The sequence below is a fragment of the Oxyura jamaicensis genome, chromosome 1 (genome assembly GCF_011077185.1).
Source record: "Oxyura jamaicensis isolate SHBP4307 breed ruddy duck chromosome 1, BPBGC_Ojam_1.0, whole genome shotgun sequence".
NCBI lineage: Eukaryota > Metazoa > Chordata > Aves > Anseriformes > Anatidae > Oxyura > Oxyura jamaicensis.
In genome coordinates, this window is record NC_048893.1 from 110,871,889 (window position 1) to 110,894,537 (window position 22,649).

At 36.9% G+C, this 22,649-nt stretch overlaps 1 protein-coding gene across 2 annotated transcripts in view; it reads right to left on the reverse strand.

Moving 5' to 3' along the window:
* KCNJ6 (potassium inwardly rectifying channel subfamily J member 6) overlaps nt 1-22,649 on the reverse strand; it is a 168,132-nt gene that overhangs the window by 100,925 nt on the left and 44,558 nt on the right. For both annotated transcript variants that reach the window (XM_035315763.1, XM_035315764.1), the window contains exon 2: nt 18,033-18,081. In XM_035315763.1, coding sequence (XP_035171654.1) covers nt 18,033-18,057 — 25 coding nt within the window. In that variant the 5' untranslated portion in view covers nt 18,058-18,081. The remainder of the gene's footprint in view (nt 1-18,032; nt 18,082-22,649) is intronic.

The following is a 22,649-nucleotide window of genomic DNA, read 5'->3' on the forward strand; positions in this document are numbered from 1 at the left end:
TCCTTCCTTCCTTCCTTCCTTCCTTCCTTCCTTCCTTCCTTCCTTCCTTCCTTCCTTCCTTCCTTCCCTCCTTCCCTCCTTCCCTCCTTCCCTCCTTCCCTCCTTCCTTTCTGAAAGTTAGGCTTATTCATTCATGGGATGGGTCAGAGCTGGCAGGAGAATCGGATCACAGCTTTAGCAACATCTTTGCCCATCAAACCCATTGGCACTGTGTTTCAGAGCAAACTGTGCCTCTTTCCTCTTGACTAACCTGGTCATGTAGCAAAGCCACTAGTACATGTTTAACAGAAATATTGCTATTTTAGTAGATTTTGTTTCTCTAGTGCTTATTTTAAGCAAGTTTAGAACTGCCTTCTGCCACTCAAGCAGTTATTTCTGTGCCATACAAGGGAATCTGCTGCACTAGTATGGGATCTGTATTTTAGCTTGCTGCTCCTGGGATGTACAGATGCATCCCATGTATATCCTGTCTTGGTACAATGGTAGACAGTTTCCTCTCCCTTTTAAAAAGATGAGCTGGTATTCAAAAGTAACTGTACTAAAAGAACTGTACTAAAAGTAACTGTACTTTAAAAAAGCCACAATTTTAGGAAAATTAGGACATATGCAATCAATAATATAGTCTCTAAATGTTGTTTTTGATTTTCCCTTGAGAAATCTCCATCTGCAGAAGGAATAGGATTTAGTGGGCGAGTAAGGCATATACGATGAAAAAGGTGGCTGGTTGTAGATGTAATTTCTCTTTCACTCATAAAATCCACTGGTGTAAAAAGGATGAAATTGTAATGAGAAGGCTATTTAGTTCTTGGTCCCCGACTCTCATCTTGTTCTCCTATTTGAAAGGTTACAGAAATACTTAATTAAAATTCTAGTTGGCTGTCATTAAAACCACACACTCTTCATTTTCTGGGTGCTCAGATGAGACCTGGAGATTTTGTTTTTAATCTTGGTTACCAAGTTTTTGCACCTGACACTGCTAAAGCTTTGCTTCTTTGGCAGAAGGCCAACTGGGAAGCCAGGACTGGGACCTGGGATATCATTAGTGGTAGCCCTTCTCTCTGATTTCTCTAGTGGTCTTTGGCAGGTAATTCTGAGCTCCAGTCTCAATTTCTGCCTGCAAGGTGAAGACAGCAATAACTTTCTTTATTTTCTGCAAAATACTTTGACACAGTGTTGAAAGCCCCACAGGACAACCCAAGAGGAAATGCATGAGCAGGTGTTGTGAGCTGGAGGTTGTCTGGGCAAGATAGGTCTGGCAATTCCTAGCTTGAAAGCACTCTGAAACCACATCTGCTTCAAGTCTTTCACTGCAGACTGATGGGTATAGAATATGTATAGACCTAATTGCTTTTTACCTGCTATTCTCATATTTCACTGTCATTTACAGATCCAACTGTAAACAGTTTCTCTTTTATGTTACTGGCAATATAAGGTTTTAAACCAAAACAAATTCCCACCCAAGAAGTCTTTCCATCACCATCTCCTCTGAACTAAACAATCTAATCAAAATTTGTGTAAGACACTTATACATTCATATAAACACAAATCTGTGCATATATGTGTGTACATATCTATGAAGGTATTTAAGAAATATTTTGTGCACATAAAAATAGCATTATTTTAAATGAAAAAAACTCAGGTCTCTAATCCCTAGTTCATCAAACATTACCTCTGATTATGTGGGAAGAGGGTTGAAGAGGACATTAAAACCTGAAATTACTGAGCTGTTCATAGAAGTAGTTAGTGAATGTAGACAATAATCTGTTGTTTAAAAAGCAAAATCCCCATGGATTTTGAGTCCATGTGTTCACTGTGCATGCATGGCATGTATATCTAATAGATCAATATTTCACAGACAAAGAACAATTTACATGACAGACTGTAAATTATAATGGCTCCAAAACCAGCCAGTATAAATGGATTCTAAGCAGTGTGAATCAATAACAGACACTTCTCTAATAGCTTCCCCACTGCTGGTGGGAGACAAACGCTAAAGCACCACATCTGTTCTGTTGCCACCTTGGGAATGCCTGATGCTGTGTATCCCATCCCGATCTTTGTTCTGGTCATTTTTATTTATTTATTTATTTTGTTTGCATTTTCCATTGAAAATCTTGGCAGGGTAACCTGCAGCCTTGTAGCCATGCACTTGAGATCCTCACTGTTCATGCCTAAGAAAATCAGAATTTATTTATACGCAGGTGTACGGCTTGCATTTATTTGGGCAGTGTACCACTGGCTTCATAGACAGGTGTCAGAAATGGGGCAATATGGCGTAATTTTGCCCCCAGTGGTAAATCTCAGCAACATAATGAAGATTAGACAGTTAATATGATGTTATCTAGTATGGTTAGTTAATGACATAATGTTAATTAATGATGGTAGTTAATACTTCTGGCATTCTAAGTGTTAAGCATAGAGAGGCTGACTATGACAAAGGATTTCTAAATAGACACAGCTCACCTCTGACAACCCTAACTTTCTGTCTTTTTCTACCACATCTATGAAGTATTCACTTGTGCTACTCCTCTGAAACGGCTCCTGTTCAGGTTGTTAATAGTCTCTTTCATTTGTTTGTTCTAGCAACAGAGTTCATCAATTCCTTCTATGCTTCTGTAGATCTGTAATGAATTTCCTGTACTCTTCTCTTTCTAAATCTCAGGTCTCTTGTTCTTTCTCTTTGGATCACTGCCATCACTGAGTTTTAATTTTCTCCCCCCATTTTCATTTATTTATTTAAAAACTGTCTCTCATTTGCTTTTGCTGATTCTATGTTTTATTCTTTAACATACTGCATATTAGCATTTATAGCGCGGGGGTTATTTTTAAAGAAACATCATTCCACACAGGAAAAGACAAAAAAAGAAACCAAATGAAACCAACAACTACAACAACAACAACAACAACTCCTCCTTCCCCCAGCAACCTCTGATAACTGTGTGGGTTAAATATATTTGCTCATGATAGGAGTGAAAACTTGCCTCTATCTGTGCTGTTCCCCATTGCTCACTCAGCCCCAATCCCATTAGCCTGTTCCATCTATCCCAATAGTGTCTCTACTTCTGATGCTTATTCATCATCCTCTACCCCTCTGTGTGGTTGTTTTGAATGGTGATTTATGTGAGGACGTCTCTTCTAGTACCTGTACTCTCAAAGAGTGTGTAAATTGTGTGAGGTTATACAGGTGAACATAAGACATTAAGATTCTCTCTTTTCCCTCTCCCAACTTTTCTCTGTTTATATTGAATTGTAATGAATTCTCTGGTTTCTATTTTGTTTCTGCTCAGGTCTGACAGCTGAACCTTAGCATGTCTAAGAAAGGATTTTGTGCTCTGCTCCTCCCTTTCAAAAACCCTCTTTTGTCTTCATTCCCACTTCTAGTCTTCAGTGTGAACAGAGGGCTCTGTTCCTTTTGTTTCCATAGCATTTCATCATTTCAGTACCACCTTTAACTCCCCCTGCTTTTCCTCACTATGTGTTAAGTGTTTCTATTATGATCCTGTACATCTTTTCTATCTAATCATATTACTAAAGCTTCTGTAATATACATTCTGTATAATATACATACTGATACACAGTGTAAATCTGCTGCTCAGATTTCTCCTTCCTCCCCTCTGCAAGCATATACTCTCACATCCCCCTCCACCATTCACTGTTGCAAGCATGTTCCCAGGTTTTTATGTGTCTCTGCTAGCACTTTTCCTTTCTATTATTAAATTAAAGCTTCTTATGCCTTTCAGAATGCACAAGAAATCAGATCCTGGTTATAGGTCTGCTCTTCTCTCTGTCTCTTCACCTTGCATCCCTTAAAAGTGGGTTTCCTCAGGATGCACCACAGTCATGAAACTACCCATCAGAAGTGGTCATTGAAATACACATTCTTCATTTCGGTCTTCTTTCTAGTACATGTGAACTCCCAAAGGCAAGGACTGTATTAATGATCTGCCATAGATCATCTTTTCTACAGGTCAATATATGCATCTGATACTCTAAAAATTAAAAACTGTAATGGATGTCTGCCATGAAAGGGAAGAAACAGTGGATAGGGGTGCAGCAAGTGAATCAGCAATAAAGACAGTCAGAGCTGCCTGATCTGTCTTATTGGAATAGTCCTTTTTTTTTTTTTTTTTTTTTTCCTAAGCCTCAAGGCAAATACTGTAGATTACTTGGTGCACTTCTTTGTATAAAAGGGATAAGAGTGGAAAAGAGAAAGAAATAAACAAGCCTTTTTTTTTTTTTTTTTTTTTTTTTTTTTTCCCCTTTTCCCCTTTTCTGCAGTAATCTGTAGATACTTGGCTGAGATGGGCTAATATTAAAATGAAACCACATTGTCACACTCTTCCTACACCTCTAAGCAACAGACAGAACCATACATAAGAGACAGTACTCCCTAACATCTGACTGAAGCACATTTGCGTTCACTGTGCCAAGTGGAGGGTGGAAATTGTATCAACACCTTGCTTTAAAAATGCTGTGAGCAAAGATTAAAAAAAAAAAAAAAGAACAGAAGAAGGAGGCTTACATATGGAGCTCAAATTGTGATTTATACTGACAATTTCAGTGGTAAGCAATTCCATTGTTTCTTTGCCCATTTGAGAGGTTTTTTACCTTTTAGCTCTCCCTGAAGCTATAAACCATCTCAAGCATAGTAAAACAGCAGTTGTAGCTTCCTCTTAGGCAACAGTACCTATTCTCCTTTGCTGGCTTCCCTGCCCCTAAAAGCAAGATATATTTTGAATGTATAAGCATTTTCCCCTCCTTCTCTCCTTTTCTGCTTTCCTCTCTCCAATCTCTCTTCCTTCTCCCTTTCCTTCTTTCAGCAACCTCCCTCACTCCTCACAGATATATGGTCTATTGTGATTCCTTAAACTTATAAATGTCAGTCCTTCCCCCAGCCTGCCCCCACCAGATTCTGCTGTTTCAGTTCTCCAACATCTCTTGCTATATATAGCCAATTTGTCTAACTGAGTAGAAAAAAAAATCCTTTACTTTCTGTAGGGAATACCAGCAAAGCAGCAAATATTGCCATGGCAACAAGCCTCTCAATCCATCAGACTCCCGCAGTATCTAATACATAATCTGTGAGGCGGAGACAAGTGTTGAAAAATGAACATGACACATGTCACTTCAGGATTTAATGTCCTTTCCCCATGACCTTAATTAGCTCACCTTATTTTGAGTAGTTATTCATTTTCTGGTAGAAACTTCTTTTTTATTTTGCTATATTGAGGAAGCTTATGTGTGATCCACATTCATTAAGATGCAATTTTTGACTTTTTTTTTCCCCCATAAACATGTCACAAAATGGGAGTTTCTATAGTAACACACAATGCAGACTTAATTTGAAATTATAATCTCTTGATAAAGATGAGATTCCCCCCAGCCCCCATCTCAGAGTATTTTTTTTAAAGAAAAACATTGTTTTTGTCACAGTGGTATACCTCTCTTCTTTTCCAAAGAATGTTTGAAGAGTTTCTTAAAATTAAGACTCATCACCTAATGGCACTATTGAACTTAAAAATACATATTCTCTGCACTTATTTTCTGTGTACAATATTTTCTCTGTACAATATAATTTTTGTGTAATTCTCTTGGTTTATGGCCTTATCTTATTCTTAAATTATTAAATTCTTCCACTGTGATTGTTTATTTAATGCCATGGAAAAAAAGATAACTTCATTAATCAACAATTGCAAGGACTACTGAAAAGGCCTTTCTCAAGTTTAATATACCTTGGATTTTTAAACTAGTTTTCTAAGACATATGCTGTTATTGATTCTGTTTATTCCTTGATGTTATGACTTTAAAATATTTAATCTATTGACCAATTTCAACTGCATTTAAGTGTTTCCAGGCCTTCTGTTATTGAGTGGGAAGAAGTAGATCTGCAAGTTCTTCTGTCAAGGATTTGGAAGCTGAAGTGGAAGTGGGAAGGAGGGAGGGAGGAAGGGAAGGAGAAGAGAAGGGTTTTCTTACAGTTGTAGCATCCAAAATGCAGAAGGAATCAAATGTTTCATGGAGAACTGGACTCTCCTAATGAGGCAGAGAGCATCAACAAACCAGTTCTAAACAGTGGGGTGTCGGGGAAAGGAACTAATACCTATTGCAAATGGCCCATGTGTAAATGTTTGACACACCATCTTTTATGAAACCTAATGCTCACGGTTACCTGCCCTGCACTCCCAACAATGTTTCTTCAGGGCTTCAAATCAGTCTTGGCCAAAAGGTTCATCCTTTGTAGTTAAACATTCAGGCTGTGCAATTGGCTACGGAGACCACCGCCTCCTTCTCCTCATGTTCTGCATCTCAGAGGAATGGACTCAGCTATTGAACCCTGATTGTTCTTCATAGACATCTGCTCAAAGGTCAAAAGGTGTTTCTGAACAGCAAACAGAAGTGTGGCAACAACCTGACTCAGGCTCTGCTACCAGTCTACCTGTCCAATATTTTTTTACGTGGTTGTTTCAGATCTACAACAAAAGAAAAGCCAAACTGTTCTGATTTGAAGAAATTTACTTTAAAATTGCACAATTTTAAGCTACTTTGAAATCTGGTTGTTTATAATGTTTTCCTTATACCTGAAAGCTTTTTTTTTTTTTTTTTTGTCAACAGCCTTGCAAAGTTTTGTGAATGTCAATCAAGTGCATGACGCAATCCAAAAAATCTTTTGCAAGGGCACTGTATGAACGAAGATAACATTGGGTTTTCAAAACTGATCACAGGCTCATTACTTTGACATTGTCGGTCTTTCCACTGTGTGGACTGCTCTCTCTGGTTGGCGGCTGGGGGGGTGGTGGGTCATACTTTAATGCAGAATTCTACTTGTTCGAAGTTGCTTATGTAAAGAAATCATTTAAATGATTTCATAAGTCTCTTTCCTTCCTTTTCATGTTAATATCATGAGCACCTTATAAACTTAGGGAGTCAGGAGAAACAGCAGGAGTTTTTTTTTCTTCCCTTTAATGGGTGTTGTGTCATGCTTTTCATGAATTCATTTTTAAACATTACAGCACATGTGATTGAATGGATACTAAAAATATGCAACATTCACCCACAAATTAGTACAACAGCATGAGCTACTTGCGCCTTAAATAGTAATACTCCCATAAATAATAATGTTATCACCAAAAAGACACTCAAATGCATGCAAGAGCAATATGCCATAGGAAACAAACTGACTTAGCAGGAGGTCTGTAGATCTTTTCTGCCTTATTAAAAAAAAAAAAAAAAAAAAAAAAAGGAAGAAAAGAAAATGTACTCCAATATGGTATTCTATGTTTCAGCAGGTTTTGGAGTATATTATTCTTTGCCTATCATTAAAATAACTATTCAAACAATATGAGAAAATGGAGCAGAATGAGATATTTAAACTGCCTCCCAAACCTGTCAAGTGAAAGTATAGGTTTTCTAAACTCAACAAAAATGTACCACTTTTAAGGACAAGTAATTGTGCTATTTGTTGTCTTTTCGATTTACAGCTAGATTAGCAAACCCTTCATGACATGTGACGTGACTCCATTGCATAAGTTCCTAGGAGCAACAGAAGAAACCTGCAATATAGAGATAGTAGGCTCAGCTTGACAAAGATAAATATGTCAGATGATGACAATCATTCTGTTTCTTGTGAATGAACTAAAGCAGTAATTTAAAGTATCATGATTTGGAAGCATAATCATCTCTGTATGCCATTCACAATTAATTGTAGTAGAACAGAGCCTTATATGGGTCTGTGCATAAAGTGTGAGCTGCGTGAAGATTTATAGACACAGATTTAAGTTATAAGAAGATGTGGAAAGTTATCTTATAACTACTTAATGATACTCCTCTTGTAGGGCCAGTAATGGTGATGGTAGTAAGTGGGGAAGAGGGAGATGTTAAGCAGCATATCAAGCAGACTGATGTGGAATAAACCATTCACAGAATAACTTTTATCTAGTTTTCATATGTTAGTGTATTACTTCCTTCTATACTTCCTCCTCGTGGATTATTACCTTCTAACTCCTTATATATTAATATCTGAATTACTAAACTGAACGTTTGTAATCCATGCCAGCCAGGATTCCTTTAAACTTTTTGCCTACTCTATAGTAATTTGTGACAAACTGTTTCATAAACTACATGCTCTGTGGAAAGTATTTCCTCAGATGTGTTGCTAAATGTGATGGCATTAAGATTTTCTGAAACTTGTCTTTCACCAGCTCCCCTTTCCACAAGCTGGTGCTGTCAAGTAGGGTAAAAAGAAGTGTGCTTATCTATGGTACTATTCCATCTGTTGAGCTGTGTCTGTCCTGAGGAAACATGGAATTTTATTTTGTATAAATACTGATTCTGATAGGTTCACTTAGTTCAACATTTATTTATTTATTTATTGGCGATGAAGTTGTAAGACATTAAGGCAAACTAAGATCAGAAAGTCATATCTGGGCTCCAACTCCAACATCCAATGGATGACTTCCAGGTGAAAAGGGATATACAAATGCAAGAGCTACATGTCTCAAAGTAACTTTGTTGCTGCTACTTCTGTGTTGAGAGTTAAAGAAACACCACATTTCTTAAGCATTTGTTTTTAATTGCCAATTAGGTGAGTAAGAGCTGCATGTCTTTTGCTGCTACCAGTAATCTTTTTCTTTTCAGCAAGCCTTAGTGCTTTTCATTATTTTGCTTATAGGTTTAAGAAGTGTGCTTACAATCTTGACAAAGTGGAAGGTGCTTAGTAAAGAATGACAAAGACTGGAGACACTGAATGTTGAATTGAAATTAGAAAACCTAACCCTACAGTTTAAATAAAGGGGGTTAGAGTATGTTTTCTGTAAGCTGGCAAATATTTGAAGAGGGGAAGTAGGGGAATTATTTACAGAAAGGATGATAGTAGGAAAAAGGAGCAATCTCTAATTATACGTCAGTTTCATGCAGTGCATATTTCTAACAGAGAGGTGCACAAAACTGTGCCCTCACTTTCTGTCAGAGAGATATGTCTGTACAATGCATCTGACTGGGATGGCAAAGGGAGAAACACTGGATTCTGTAATAGACTGATGTTGGACTGTGGAAGAGCCACTTTGCACAATCACCGCATTCGCTGTATATGGAAGGAAACAGTGCTACACTGACTGGAAGAAGGACAGATCTTACAGGTCTCTTCCCTTTTTTTTTTTTTTTTTAATTTATTTATTTTCTTTTTCTCTTTTTAACAGCTCATTTATTGCTGGGAATGACTCTCACTGGAGTCTTTTTGGTTTTCTCCTTCATGTAGTTCAAGATATTTTATGGCAAAAGAAATAGTCGTAAATAAAGTTGGAAGAGCCTGAGGTATGAGTACAGGCACTGGCTCAGAAATAATGATTTGGAGTGTTCTGTACACAAGAGAGAACTTAACTTGTAGGTATTGTTTTGTCTGTAATATGGTTAATACGGTCCCTGATATCCTCTCTCAAATGTTTGAAGAGCAATGGAGGCAGGTGAAAAATGAAGGGACAATATAGTCTAGTTGTAGGGATTAGCTTAATACCCGATTGTAGGCTTTTAAAAGACATCTGTCAAAAATACCATGATAAGACCTTTCACTCATTGTTTATATTGAATAATGCAACTGATCTCTTTTTGCAATACAGTGGGATATTTTTCTTTCACATCAAATAGTTTATCATACCATGTTCAATGGCATGTTTCCAGACATTGATTCTTGAGACCTTTGCAACTCATGCTCAAAGGCAGAGTTTAAGAATCCATTATATTTGTGAAGCTACCTTTTAAACAGCTGTTCTTGTATATCTCAGATCTTTTTTTTTTTTTTTTTTTTTTTTTTTTTTTCCCTGGATTGTTTTTCTGTTAACAGTTGACCTGTTCTTTGCTATTGTACTTTGTTGAAGAATTTGCTATTGATCGTGTTATGTTTATTTCCTAGAACTAAAATCCATTATGGTCTCTTATCCTCTTGATAGCTCAATAAGTCACTTCTAAGTTAGATAGTTTTCTACAGCCTTCAGAAACATTGATCCTGTTTTTCACCATTTCATTCATCTCAACTGCTCACCATGAAGACAATTGATTGGTGTCTCAGACATTTTTAATGTCTTCTTTACCCTATGTGAGTATGAACTTCCTGCTTTTTTACATGTACAGTGTGGGCTTTTCTTTCAGCACTACATACTGCTCACTTCTCCAAACAAAATCTCTTGATGAATAGCACCTTTGGAAGATTTAAGCACATGTTAAATAAATACAGAAAAGTTCTGCATTAGAGAGCATTCAAATTGTGAAACCAAGCACAAAACAGATGGAGATACAGAGCTGTCAGTGCTTGTGCAATGCTGACTGGTCTGTATGTGACCATAACCTGCATTGCTTATTAAGGGTATATGAATGAGGTAATGTCATCTGACTTTAGCCACCTAACTGACACTTTTGGTAGCTCAGTCCCAAAAAGAGGTCCTCAAAAGCTTGTACGTAAAATCTAAAGTGACTTTTGCATTTGATATTAAATTTCCACACATGCTTAAAGTCCAGTCATGTCCAACATCTGTGTCCCCTTTGAAGAGTCTCTTCTCCCTAATTCTCCCTCATACCTAATCTCATCTGTTCAGGTGTTCTAGCGGTATGACTGAGTTCTGTAGAGAGTGGTGTTGTGTGAAGATTTTTTTTTTTTTTTTTTCCAAATGTCTTTGTGCCTAAACCACTTAGTTTTAGTGTAGAAGGTGAGTGTTTACTTTAGGAAGCATATGACTGTAATAACCTAGCTCCACTGTGATATGGACCATAGCAATGCAAAGCAAAGGCACTGAAAATTCTTTAATATCGTCAGACAAACTATAGCCTCTGTCTTAGAAATGATTAAGCCTGAGTGAATAAAAACTAATGGCAGGACTGAAACACACACCTACCATGCAAAATGCAGTCTGAATAGATTTTTTTTTGTTGTTAAAGTTGTAGATAACAGGAAATACTGTACTTCAACAATATGCACTACAACATAGCCTATCTACACTCACAGCTTCTTTCTGGAAAAAAAATACAAAAAGAAAACAAACCAGGAATTATTACTTCATTTATAATTCAGCCCTTGGTTTCTCCTCCCTGATAATTTGAGTTTAATTTTCACGCAAATTTTAGTTTAATAAAGTAGTACTAAGCTTCTGGAATCATAGGATTATATGAGAGTCTTCATTTTAATTTAGAAAAAAAAATATTTTTTTCTGTCCCTTATACTTGCAGAGAGAAATTAAAGGAAAGACACCTGGAACCTAAGAGAATGAAGAGCAAAAACTTTTCACATTGTTTTATAATCAGTACTAGAAATACTGTCAATCATCTTCCTGATTAAGATAAGTTTCTACTGTGTCTTAGGGCAGTTATTATTTAATAGTTCTTCTAAACCCCTTCTAATGTAGCACTGAAACAAAAGAACTTTCTGCTGTCTTGCATAATGAAGTTCTGTTTTAGAATCTCATTCTATTCTCCAAATGTGACCTTTACTATGTGGAATAGAATGCTTTTTTTTTAAAAAAAAAAAATTATAATAGCACAGTTCTCTCTGTTCATTTCATTATATGCACTAGTTAATTGTTGATGAAATAATAACAATGATAATAATACTAAAATACACATTTTGATTAGTTGCAGTTTAAATTTGAACAAAGTCTTAAGTAATCAATTTTGAAAGAAACTATATCAATCTATATATACACCTTCAAGTCAACAGTAATTAATAATTCCATTTAATAAAACAAGTAGCTCTATGGCTTAATATTTGCTATGAAACAATTTTAATAGAAATATCTATCATAGCAGAGCTCTTTTGTTACTGAAAATGTAAGGGATGATGAAAACGCATATTTTGGAAAAAAAACAAACTTACTATTCTACTATTGGCATGCTCTTATAAAAAGGTTAACCATGAAATGATAACCGAGTATCTTGAAAATAAATGACTGTAACTTTCTCAAGCATGTAAGTCCCTTTATGTGTGAGTTTTCTGAACACTCTAGGGTTTTTGCACTTGAATTTTGCCAAGTAAAGGTCTGCTTTTTCTAATTAAATAATCACATGCAATATCAGTGGAAAATGTTGGACTGGATATTTATACTTTTAATACTTTTAATTGTTTTCTGGGGTGAAAGAATCAGTCTTCTAGACCTTTGAGACAGAAATGCAGCTTTTAGGATCATTTCTTCAAATTCCCAATTCTGTGTGTGTACAGCTGGTGTTGTGTTCAAACCAGATAGTATTTACACATGTACCACCAACTTGTGATGTGATGGTAAAGAAGGTCATGTTTCTTAACAAAACCACATAGAAAATGAGGGCAGTATAGGGGAAAAAAATTTGAAGTAGAAAGTTCACAATATTCTATACCGATATATAGTATATTGGATACAGGATAAGTATTTACTGTATTGTACACTTTTCTTACATGTTTTTAAACAGTAACTCAAAATAAATAAAACTGAAAAAATAAAATAAAATCCAGACACTACCCTAGTACATGCTGGCACTTTAAAGTAATTAAAGGCAGAAATATTATTTCTCTTCATAAAGCCTCTCTACAAGTGTGAGAGAGCACTAGGGACACTTCAGATTCAGATGTTGGAGATAAGAGAACTATAGTGAAAAGCACTCTATCACAAAACAGACCTCTCCTAGGGTTTATGTGCTCCTGAAAAGTCTTTCAAAGTAACTTGAAACATTTTTCTATTTTTCTTTCTAAGTAAAATTAATGGCAAACATAATTTAGAAGGTTCTATTCGGGGTCATCTAAGGTCTCAATCTTTGTTGTTTCACTAACATTGAAAGTATAATTACAGACTTTGGGATATATATATTTTTAACAAATGAAGAAACATCGTTCTTTTGACCAACTCTTCTGCTTCTGACTGGTCTAACACAGGAGCATGATGTGGCTTAACTGGGAACCAGAACAAGCATGACTGTTTTCTGACATACCTCCACTGCCTGAGGGCATCTTAATTGGATGTCACTTCTCTGTTTAACTGATTTAAGGCAGACAGCTATATCCATTTCTGACTGTAACCCAAAACAAGTTCACACTGCTCATTTCACACATTGATTATGCTGCAGTCATTATATGGCACCCTAGATCCAGGCTGCTGCATAATTCATAATTGAGACCTTGGACCTCCACGTTACCTTAGGGAGAAAAGTTTTTCCAAACTTGTCTGTAAACCAGTAAGCCTCAGAGATAGGTCTGGATGAAAGCCAAGGGACAAGCTCACTTGTTCCTCATGAAAGAACACAGCCCTGGCAGGGCTTTTAGAAATACCAGGAGCCTGAGGAGAGCTTTGCAGTTGCTATCCAAGCCCAAGAGCCATCATGTGGCAAAAGGAGAATCCAGGTAGCCACTGACATAAAGCAGACATCTCACAGATGCTTGTTATGGGCTGTGATGTAGACAGGTTTCTTTTGCCTGAGGCAGCTCAGGAACATGCTGCACACCCTGACTAGATAGATAGCAGGAGGAGAAACTGGTGAGGAGATTTTATCCAGTATTTTAACACTGGGACCTAAAAGGAATTTTCTAAGCTATAGCCAAAGTATCACCGTATTTGGCTGCTCACTAAGGGTCTTATAAAAATTCTTATTCAAAATGGTGATAATTCCTGAGGACTGAATAGTTCAGTACAGGATGTTTCTCTAAAGTGTCTAATTTTTCATATTGGCCAAATGTTTAACATTGGCTGTTTAACTTTGTTGGTGACACAGACAGTAGGGTCAAGTGCATCCTCAGCAGGTTTCCTGATGACACCAAGTTGTGTGGTGCAGTTGACATGCTGGAGGGACGGGATGCCATCCAGAGGGACCTTGACAGACTTGAGAGGTGGGCCTGTGTGAACCTCATGGAGTTCAACAAGGCCAAATGCAAGGTCCTGTATCTAGATTGGGGCAATCCCAAACACAAATACGGGCTAGTTGGAGGATGGATTGAGAGCAGCCCTGAGGGTGTTTATTGATGAGAAGCTCAACATGACCTGGCATTCAATGCTTGCAATCCAGATGAGCTGGCAAGTGCATGCTTGCAATCCAGAAAGCCAACTGTACCCTGGCCTGCATTAAAAGCAGTGTGGCAAGCAGGTCAAGAGAGGGGATTCTCCTTCTCTACTCTGCTCTTGTGAGACCTCACCTGGAGCACTGTGTTCAGCTCTGGGGCCTCCAGCACAGGAAGGACATTGACCTGTTACAGTGGTTCCAGAGGAGGGTCATGAGGATGTTCAGAGGACTGGAGCATCTCCCCTATGAAGACAGGCTGAGGGAGTTGGGGTTGTTCAGCCTGGAGAACATAAGGCTGTGGGGAAACTTTATAGTGGTCGTCTAGTACCTATAGGAAGCCTACAAGAAAGCTGGAAAGGAACTCTACCAGGGAGTGTAGTGATAAAACAAGGGATAATGGCTTTAAACTGAAGAGGGTAGATTAAATTAGATATAAGGAAGAAATTATTTACTATGAGGGTGGTAAGGCACTGGCACAGGCTGCCCAGAGAAGCTGTGGGTGCCCCATCCCTGGAGGCGTTCAAGGCCAGGCTGGATGGGGCTTTGGGCAACCTGGTCTGGTGGGACGTGTTCCTGCCCATGGCAGGGGGGTAGGAATTAGATGGTCTTTCCCTTCCATCTGAACCATTTTGTGATTCTATAATTCTAAATACAGCAGACCAAACTTCTACTACCTTCCTGTGCTGCTTAATATTTACTCAACTACATTGCTTGCTGTGGTTTAAGTATTCCCAACAAAGATAGTACCATTATTTGGTTTAAAAATGACCAAGAGTGCATGGGAAGCAGGAGAAAAACAGAAGAAAAAGAAAAGCATAAGGAAAACACTCTGGTTCCAGGTTTCATTTGTACCTCAGCTTTCAAGTATTCTAAGATTATATGAGGTAAATTGCCCAACTCAGGCTATGAAGAAGTTTCAGAATGCATATGGATTTTAAGGCATTATAAAGGAGTTCTTGGACAGCTCCCTGGGGCTCTATGCAATTATAGTGGCTTTCTATTAATTTTGTGCAAGTGTTGTAAAATAATAACCTGGGGCAAAGAGTGCTCTTATATGCTACACATTTCTGCTTATATATAGGCTCTTAGTGACTATCCCAAAAAAACTTAGCACAGCATTTTCTTCTAGTTTGCACTTTAACTTTTATATCAAAATGATTTCTCTCTATCTCTTTTCTTTTCTTATTTTAACTCTCAAGGCAGACTGCTCCCTCAACACACGCAAGTGCAAGGCTGTCACAATACCTCATATCTCTCCATCATCATATAGGTCCTATAGAAAAAGGACAGAAGGTATTTAATTTTTTATTTTTATTATTATTTTTTTGGTAACTAATCTTATCTATAATATGACAGATTTCCCCCTCCACCACCAGATGAACATACAGAATGTGACAAAATATAAACTGTTGTCCCTGCTAGTAAGGATAACTGACCTGGGACAATTACTGCACCAGTGTTCCTTTTAGTGCACAGTATAACATGAATCTCAGGTACTGAGGTTTTATTACTGGAAAAACATTCAGTGAATCTGTATGGAGAAGTAAGGGTACAGAACAGTGCTTGTTAACTTCATCATAGCATTATGGTAGAGAGAACAAAATAGAGAAGTGGAGGGAAGGTGATGGACTACTTTTGGAATTGTGCAAAAAGGTGAACAGAGGAAAGAGATAAGAAGTAGAGCTTTTGGGTGAAGGGCAAATAATAATTTTGCCATACTGGTACCATGAACAAACTATTTCTGGAAGCTTTTCTTTATTTTCTCAGTTGCAAGAAAAAGGCTCTGCAATCCAAACCAGAAGTCTAAACACCCTTTGCATTTTTCAGGTATTATTTGACCTGTTTTGCCCATATGCCAGTTTGTTGCTTCACCATTCCATTTATTTGCTTTTAATCTGCATTAGCTTTACAATGAACACTGTGTTATATTCAGTGAGGGTTTTCCTTCCAGCATTTGACTTAGTTTATTATTTATTAAAAATATTTTAAAATGTTATGAATCCATTGGAAAATTTCATAAAAGTTTTGCATGAAGTATGAAAAAATACTCATATGAAGTAGCAGTAAATATTTAAAAGAAGCAAAATAAAGATCATTCACAAGGAAAACAGGAGTCCTAAAGGAACTGCATAGTGTGTTTTTGAACACCTCCTGAGCAGTTATGTATGACAGTCCTTTCAGGACATTCAGAAAGTCTGCTTGCATTCACTTAAATTTTTTTGGTGAGGTTCTCACGTTGTCTCTGAAAGGCTGTACAAAGTCCATCTGATATTTAAAGCACAGGAGAGATACTACTTAGCTACTTCCACTTCTGATAACATGTTCCTCCATCATCCCATCTATCTCCATTCCACCCATTAGAGCATCATTCTACAGCTATCCAGTATCCATTAAAGCCAGAGAAATGATGGAGTCCCAGGATGATTCTAAGAATGACATTGTACATCCATAGAAATTAGTGGAGCAAATGTATTATTCTGTATGCCAGAGAAGAGGACAAAGTTTCTAGAGGGTCTGGTTATATTTGTACTTTTGGACCTTGCTAAACTGTATTGTTGATCTTTCCTCTGTTACCTCATAGATTTTTGTTGCACCACTGCAAAATAATTATTTCTACTTACTAATACTTGACAAGGCATAGGGATGTGGATCTTGTTGTTCAAAAAAATTGAAAATATCATCTATGAGTCTCCCTTAGAAACCTGAATTTTGCCTGGTCTTACTAGAAGCAGAGTGGGGGACAAGAAATAGACACAGTAGCATTCAGATATCAATGCATAGCTCAATGGAAAGAACTCCAGCCAATGCTTGAACAAGAGTTTAACTACCCATGTATCTTACACTGTTCCCTGCAGTTTGCTACTGGTTAGTAAGGCTCTCTCAATTGGGAGGGGAGCTCTTAGACTGATTTCTGAGTTCTGTATGTTTGCACAAAGCTTTATGGCCTCTAATACATGCATGCTTTGATGCCTCTATTGTTTCTCCCAGGTCTGCAGCATTTTCTGTGGTATAGATCACTTCTGATACAGAAATAACATATAAATTTTATAGCTAACAGTGGTTACTCTACCTTGCAATAACATATGTAAAGAAATACAATCAACATTTTCAAAAGGAAGCAGAGCAAACAGGATAGCAAAAAGGCATGGGAGTGCTGCCCTAAGAACAGTTCTTCTTGGAACAAACAACAACAACAGCAAAACCAAAAACTGGAAACAACTTCCTAATGTAAATGAGTCTTATGTATGTCTGTGTTTCTGTCTTTCTGTGGATTCTGGTTAAACAGAGTAAAAGATTTCTCTCTTTCAAGTCAATCTATTTAAGCTTGCCTAGGATGTGAAGTTAGATTCATTTTGGGAAAGAGACAGTTGTTTCCCAGGATTTCTTCCTAAATTCTCTCCAAATCTTATTCTGGAATAGATTATCCTGTCTGAGTCTCTCAGCTACAAGTGTTTATAAGCATTAATCCATTATCTGTATCTGGTATTAAAGAGGAAGCACAAATGACTTCTGGGTTGCATATTCAACACAATACATGTGTCTTAGAAACCAGTGAAATCAATGGAAAGTTTTCCTCAAATATCTCTGGGCATACCTCCTGTTGGATAAATCTGGCACAGGTAACACTCCTAAATAATTGCACTGGATTTAGTGGGACCTTTTGTAAGCTAATGAAGAAATTTACATTCTAACCTGAATCAAATAAATTAGGCACTCATTACATACACAAGTAGATACATTCTCTTGAAGTGAAATTCAGGCTCATGAAGTTAAGCAAGCAGTAGCAGTTCTGCTGGATTTACATCCAAATACAGGTGATTTAAACAGTGAACAAAGGAAATAGCAGTCCTTCCTGCAGGGGCTCTTTTCTTTGGAAGGAGTGGAATGATTTATGATGAAATTAGGAGTGAAGACAAGGTTGGAATGAGATCCCTGAATGCAAGCACTATTTTCTGTTTTTGTGGTGTTATGTGAGGCAGTGGAACAGATGGAAAAAGAAAGTAGTTGAACTTCCTATTTGTTGTACTCACTCATTGACTCTGTCAATTTGGCCATCTCTGTTTCTCTTTTGGGCTTCTCCTGGGGGAACAGACAAAATAAAAAAAAAAAACAAATATATATAGATATATATATATAATATACACTTGAGTGCAAGTGGCAATGTGAGGGAAGGACATTACTCCTTTATATATTTCGATTGTATTTAGGGATATATATTTGCTTCTAAATAGCCAGTGCCCCTGTTATTATTTTTTTGTTTCCTGTAGTCTCTGGATTGTATCAACTTTGAAGGATGAAACTTATATTTATTTCTTTGTATGTGCATGTGTATTTGGTTGGAGTAATGGAACTTACTTATTTACAGTGATAATGCAGAAAGAAATTCTCCCATTTTATGCTCTGTACTATAATTCACAAGGGTGTTGGGGCTTTCTGACAAAATGTGTGAAAATGGCCATCACACAGAACAGATATACTGAAAAAAAAAAGCTTATTTAGAGATATATGAATTTCCAATGGAATCTTTAATGAATGATGTGATATTGGGCCTGACAACTAAATGAATTGACTGAAATACTGTTTGTTTGTTTGTTTGTTTTTTTTGTTTTTTCCCTTCAGTGTGTGAGGGACTCCCACTCAAACCTGCTTGTCTTTGTCACTTGTTTGTGAAATCAAATTTTTAGGCAGCTTTTTTTCTTGTTTCATGCACCTGTAGCTGCAGTAACTAAGCCTGTTTTGGCAGATGGCTTGGTCAGTCTTGGTCAAACCCTCAGATTTGGTGGAATTCCCCATAACAGGGACTGATGCCCAAAAGCATGCCTCATGGAGGCTGCATCTCACCTACTGATTTCAGAGCAAGAGTTTGGGTTGAATTAAAAATGTCAACCCTTCACAGACCTTTAAAACCCAGTTAGCTGTTTCTGAGAAGTTGTTATGGCTTCTCTGACCCTTATGATCCCAGAAACTATACAAGCCTCTTTAGTGACTCATTCTCAGCCCTGTGGGTAAGCAGAGCTAGCAGTTACCTGCCTATTACACCACAGCTGTCTTTGAAATGCAAACATTTTAGATGTTCATTAGCTTTAATCACACCTGACAATTCCAGATGAAGGGAAAAGTACTGGGTATCAACTTCCATTAAAAATGGGTGTGGGAGCTGTGCCTAAGCCCCTGTTGAGGTCAGGAGACAGGGACTCATAGAACATGAGTATGCAGATGTTGACTTTTTATACAAGCAGCTTATTCTCCCCCAAATATAAAGAGAGCAAGTTACCTCCAAGGTATAATTTAATGGACAGTAACCTCAAATAGGTGTCCCTTGCTCCCTATCTCAGCTCTGGGACAAGGTGCTGACTTCTGTGTGAGGTGGCCTGCAGTAGTTGCTGAGATGGCTGAGGACAAGATTCAGTGTGGCACCATATTTCTTTGGCTGAGTCTGTATGAACAAACAGCACTGGGGTAAGCAATGAGCTGAGAATGGTGTGAGAGTAGTCCCTACCAGATGTTATTTGACAGTATAGACATAGTCTTACAATGCTATTTGACTATGATATGAGAAGAGAGAGGGTTGTTTATTTCTGTTTTATCCCAGTACTGGCTTATATTTGGTATAAAAATCTAAAAGAAATTTTCTATACCAAACATACTACTACTTGCACTTCAGAAAGCCTGAGTTTTACAAACAAAAGCTCACATTTCATAGCAATGGGAAATATTGGAACTCATGACAGGAACAGATAATGCTTCTCAACTGTATGCATACCCTTTAGTGTATTTGGTATTAAGAGAAGGGTTTAAGGTTATATCCTGCATCAGTGGTAAGGTTAATGCTATAAGCCATGTTGATAACATATCATTCAGCATCAGATTCATGCATTACTGTGGAAGAGAAACAAAACAAATCAAAACAAAGCCACAAAACAAGAGGAAGAAAGAGAGAAAGAGAACCGGCATTAGAAATAGCATGAGTGCCAGTAAAAAAAAAAAAAAAAAAAAAAAAAAAAGTTAATGAAAGTTAATGGTAATGTATAGCATTTTCTTGCATAGCATCAATCATCAAAGCAAAGCACAACACTGTGAAAATCATCAATAATTTATGTCCATGTTGCTGTATAATGCTACCTTAAAATACCCTCTCCCACTACAGAACTTACAGTTTATCAGGAATTAACAGCTGGGGAAGATCAATGTTGAGCCCTGAAGATGGAAGGTTGGATTTATTAGACTAATAACTAGTAGTGATTTTAAATATTAATACTTTTCTCTTGCATATTATTGCATACTTTTCACTAATAATGAAGTCTATCATAAGGACGTAGGAGACTAGTATACCATTTCACTTTTAAATGAAAGCATTAAATAAAATATATAAGAAAAGGTTATACATTTTTGAGCCTTGGAGTTCTGCTAATGATCAAATATTTGTTTTGAAGAAGCTGGTACAGGCAAACACTAACAGAATGTACTTTTTCCTACTTCTCCCTCCAGTAGCGTTTGGAGACCACTGACAGGTAAGTGCATGAAACAGAAATATTTATTTTTAAAGAGACTACAGCAGTTAGAGTATATCATGTACAGAAATAAGGTTTTCAGGCTTATGAAACTGTCACCTGTGTCAATTTCCATATTTGAGAGACAACATGAAATGGCTGACAAGATTCAGCTAATTGCTGCACTTGAAAATATAGGAAGAGTTTGGCTGCCTTTTCTGGAAGGAAATGACCAGGACTACTGAAAAGACTACTGAAAAGGCAGAGGTAGTCTTGTAGGAATGTGCTTTCTCAATAGGAGAGGTTCAAAAAATGACATCCCTTTTTCCAGGTATTTTATTGAAAAAAAAATAATTACCATTATCACTGATGTTTAGAATCTGTATGAAACTCTTCTCAGATTTTGAATTTTTTCCCCTTCTCTAATGAACATTAGTTTGTGCACACATACACACAATGAAGTCCTTCTGGAAACTCAAAACATTTTTTCCCACTCATCTGTTTTGTCAAAATGGCAAATTTTAAGGAAATTAAAACAACTCTAAGAAATTTGATTTTGATGGCTAATAAGTAAGAAATTCCATCCTTTCCAACAGAATGAATTCTGACAGACTATTATGGGGGTAAAAAGCAATTAAAACATTTTTTTCATCCTATCTTCAGCAGGTGTGTTTTCATTTCAGGTCAGAACTTCTCTTTAAGAGCAGACGCTGGAGTGTTCCTCCTCAAGATTGCTAGGAAAACAAGAACTGCAACTTTAGAAAGTACACCAAACAAATCAGTCCTTATTTTTCATCTCTCCTAGTGCTCATATCTTTCATAGGTTCATATCTTTTTGTAGGTATTTAGTCAGCATGTAGTGATTTCTGGAGGGATTTGAGTCCATGGACTCTTGCTAACTGGACCTGCTCTAGGGCCAAGAATGCAAGTTTTCAACAACTTTAGGAGAGCAAAAAAGATAGATTCTGTTACTGTAAGATTCTGCTACTTCTGTCTATGTGCAGCTATGTGCTACACTTGCATATCTGTGTGAGATGGCTATTATCTTCCTGGATGAATAAAAAGCAATAAATCCTGCTCTTTGTATTTGAAATCATATACATGTATATAGTACAATGATGTGTGAAATGTACAAATATCTGATGTGTGATATGTGTGATATGTAAATTAGCGTGTGAAGCATGCTAACTTAAACTAGTAAAAATGGATATTTAAAACTCTTTATACTTTTTGCACTGTCGGTGAGAATTGAGGTCCTTATTCAGCCGAGGGTGTGTGAGAAAGAAGCAGCAAATGCTCTTTTTCTGCGGAGTTTTTTCCTTTTTTTTTTTTTTTTATTTATTTTTTATTTTTTTTGACACTGCTATGAAATTTAATTATTATCATTCCATGGTGTCTTTTCCCACTATACAGTCAGAAAAAATATATATTTCCTGTCTATAAGGTTCCATAAGGCAATATTTTGAGATTGTGCAGTCCTTATTCTTAAATTGAATTAAATCTCAAATTTTTATCATGTCATTAAATGTACAGAAAGTGTGGACTTTAAATTACTCTTTTGTTTCTCAGCCAAAGAAAATGGGGCACCTTTGTATAAAGCTCTCATTGCCTGACTTCTCTTGCTGTATGTTCTACCATAGATACTGTCAGAGCATGCATGAGAAGATGTTAATAGTGCTAACAATACCTTGCAGACTTAATATGTTCAGTATCATGCATTAGCAGAGAATGAGGATTGCAACAAATTCCAGATTGGAATTAAAAATAGAGTGTTGTAAGGAATACACTTGTGTTGTAAGGAAAAATTACTGAGAAAGAGAGTGCATGATCTTCCTGTAATTTTTCTAGTCGAAGGACATGGGTACATACTGGAGCTTTCTAGTCAATGGCTGTTTACTTCAGCTAAGACAAATTGATGAGAGCATTATCTTTTGTTTGTTTACTGCACAGCTGAAAATACTCTTGCACTTTTGCCAGTTCACAAACACAGAGCTGCACCAGCATGCTAAGAATTTATTCAAGCAATCTAGGACTTTGGCTAAAATTTCTAATAGTACTTCATGAGTCCTGTACCAACTGATCAGAACTGAGACACATTATATCCATTATACCTTTTTTTTTTTTTTTTTTTTTTTTTTTTTTTTTGTTTTTTTTTTT